General features: G+C 34.4%; 1 protein-coding gene across 1 annotated transcript in view; it reads right to left on the bottom strand.

Annotated features, from left to right (window-relative positions):
- srms (src-related kinase lacking C-terminal regulatory tyrosine and N-terminal myristylation sites) overlaps positions 1-3287 on the bottom strand; it is a 27343-nt gene that overhangs the window by 18023 nt on the left and 6033 nt on the right. Inside the window, exons 2-3 of the mRNA XM_008287644.1 lie at positions 2841-2935; positions 1967-2133 (exon numbers count right to left, since the gene is read on the bottom strand). Of these exons, the coding sequence (XP_008285866.1) occupies positions 1967-2133; positions 2841-2935 (262 nt within the window). The remainder of the gene's footprint in view (positions 1-1966; positions 2134-2840; positions 2936-3287) is intronic.

Genomic DNA, 3287 nt, shown 5'->3' with positions numbered 1-3287 from the left:
AACTGTCGACTCCGTTTTTAACCTCGTCTGTGAAGTTTTCTCTCATTCAGGACAGATTTCTGTCATTTCAGTCGAGTGCTGCATCACTTTGGACACATTCATCACTTTTAAATCAACTTTTTATTCACCTTTAATCACAAATTAGAGATATTTTAAATCAATTAAAAGTCATTCTGACCATTTGGAGTCATTTTGGACGAGTTTCTTTTTTAAATTCGGAATTTTAATTGGTTTTTTTCAGCATTTTGGTGGAAACACGGAAAATATTCTGAAGTTAAACAAGTTCAATGAAATGAACAAAATAAGATTCAAACTTCAGATGCAGATCTAACGGATGTTTGGTCGTATAAAGAGTCGAGAGCCTTAAAAAAAAACAAACAGCCAAGAACTGAGGAAGAAAACAGAAACCATCACGGATGATGTTTACATCAACAAACTATCGTTGACCTGTTTATTTATTTGTTTATTTATTTGTTTGTTTGTTGATGTTTCCTGATCAACTGAACAATCAGACGGGTTCAGGTGTGAAGAACGAATCACACGTTTCTCATGTCAACGTTATTTATTCTGATTATTTACAGGAAACCTGGAAATTCATGTTTTAGTTTTTTTTCTGGGATTTTTCGAGATATTTTCTGTAATTTTAACAAAACTGGGAAATAAAACGTAAAATAAGAGTTTAAAGAATTACAAACATTTTTCAATCTGTCATATCTACATATATGTGTGTATATATATATACATACATATAGATATACATATATACACATATATGTATGTATATGAAGCTTGTTTGCTGATCAAAGTTTTAATTTTTTAAAACTAATTTTAATTAATTAAAGATTTTTGGTAAACTACAGATTTCTGAACATTTTTTACAGTTTTGTTCTTTTTTCTTTAAAAAGACATAAATACAACGAAATCAACACAAACCACGAAACATGATACGACAGACAAGAATAAATAATAATAATAATAATAATAATAATGAGTGTCTGTGTTCTTGTGCTTCTATCTTTGTGAGGACCAGTTGGATCTTTAAACTCTAAACTCCTAAAATTTGAATTTTTTTTTCTTTTTTTTTTTCTTTTTTTACAACAAAACTGAGAATCTAAAAACTCAATAAATCTCCTTTTATCTCCACCAGCTGCCAAACTGTCCGTCAGAGCCTCGATGGCATCAGCCAACAGGTTTTAAACCTGCTGTAAACAACAACAACAACAACAAACTAAAACAACTAAATATTTAAATTAAATTAAAAGAAAATTCAGCAGCGAGGAGCCAAAAACATTAGAGGAATAAAATAGAATTTAAAAAATCTACAAGAAGTGAAAAAGACGGTAAATGTCTATAAAATGAATGAATGTGTTTATAGGAGATTTAAATTCAGATAAATCGTGGATTTACAGCCTTCATTATTTAGAATAAATATAGTTTTGGCAGATTTTCTCTCACTCACGGTTATTATTTAAATTATTACTTTTTCCTGTAATTCTTCCAAAAATTATCTGGAATTAAACAAAACAATCTGTTAAACAACCATTTTTTAATCTCTAATATACTATTTTTTAAATGTAAATACCTGCAAATATCTGGAGGATAAAGATTTTTGTTTCTCAGTTAAATACAATAAAAATGTTGTAAAATAATAAATGACCATAAATAACAGCACAGGACTTCCTTTTAATGTGAATTAATTCTTTAGATATTATTCTGAATTAAATTTAAAAGAAACAAACAAAACAAACTGATGAGAAAATGGATAAAATAACAAGAAACTGTTCAGAAATTACTTTTAAAAATCTGATTGTTTGACTGTTTTTTGCTGAATTTAATCTTTTAAACGGCGTCGGCGGGTTTTATTTTAACAACACGGATGTAAAGGACGCCTGAGTGGGCTGAAGACGGTTATTTTCTGGATCCTCACAAGGATGGGAGCAGAAACGAGTGTTTCTGGACGTCCTACCTGCTGGGCGCAGGGCTCCTCCAGAGGAACGCCCAGGCTGCGAGGGTTCTTCTGGTAGTAGGACACCAGCTCGCCCAGCGTGCCGAACGACACCTTATCGGACACGAAGTAGGCGCCGATGGACGAGCGCTGGATCCGGAAGTGGTAGACCTTCCCCTCGCTGCGAGCTGCAGGACGGACAGAAACTGATTATCATCATCCACAGGCAGAGCTCAGAGGAGATTTAAAGCTCTGTGGCTTTAAATCAGTTTGATTTCTGAGATTTTATTCTGAAAAGCAGCAGGAACAGGAAGTCAGCTTAACAGAAACATCAGAATCACTTTAAATCCAGAAAGTTAAAGTCAGAACAAGATGTTTTTATATAATCTGACTGTTTAACTCTAAACCCAACAGTGAGCTTCAGGTCAGCTCACTTTGTTCACTTTTTTATTCATCATTTATTCATTTTGCTGATTTCTGTATTTACACAAACGTTCATATAAATGTTTGTTTATTGTGTGTTTTTATTCTTTATTCTCATTATTCTGGTGCTGAACACGTCTCGCTGCAGGTAAAGCTCTTCAATCTTGAGTTTAATTTAGTTGAAAACATCAAACAGCTGATTTAGTGAATAAAATCGTTCTCCTCAGAGCTCCTGGTTCTGAAGACAGAATCATCAGGAAGGAGCTGAAATCAAAGCTCTAAGAAAAGGCGAGTCGCTGAAACAGACGTTGAAATGTTTAAATCTTCTCTAACGTGTTTCCTGGACGTCAGACGGAGACAAACGAGCGTGAACCGGCCGGACGTCGGCGTGACCGAGCTGCTAGCTGCTAGCTGCTAACTGCTAGCTGCTAGCTGCTAACTGCTAACTGCTAGCTGAGTCCTGATGGTTCACATTTGAGCAGCAGCAGCTGGGTGAAGACGGAGCTGCTCCGCTTCCCCCCAGAGACCTGAAGGACCTTGAAGGATGAGGACCTGATAGAGGACAGGCTGGAGGAGGATCAGGAACCAACAGACAAACGAGTTTCAGTGCGACTGAACGGACGGAGCAGCTGGAAGGAATCCTCCATGAATTACTCAGAGATTTAAAAATAACTGAAAATGTGGCAGCAAGAAGTAAAAATAATCAACCTGTGAACATGATGCTGAAAAACGGTGAAAATCACAACAAATATTAGAAAAAAACGACATTTTTATCTGATTTATGATTTACATTATTTACAGTTTGTCCTTTTATCCACTCAACAGGATGTTCTGTGGAATTTAAAGAAAACATTTAAAAAATATGTTAAATAATAGGTTAAAGATTTTATTATTTTTCTATCTTTAATATGCTTTTTTT

This window comes from Stegastes partitus, unplaced genomic scaffold (assembly GCF_000690725.1).
Source record: "Stegastes partitus isolate 25-593 unplaced genomic scaffold, Stegastes_partitus-1.0.2 Scaffold510, whole genome shotgun sequence".
In the NCBI taxonomy this organism is placed as follows: domain Eukaryota; kingdom Metazoa; phylum Chordata; class Actinopteri; family Pomacentridae; genus Stegastes; species Stegastes partitus.
The sequence above is the reverse complement of the archived record's forward strand: the minus strand, read 5'-3'. Positions and strand labels throughout refer to the sequence as shown.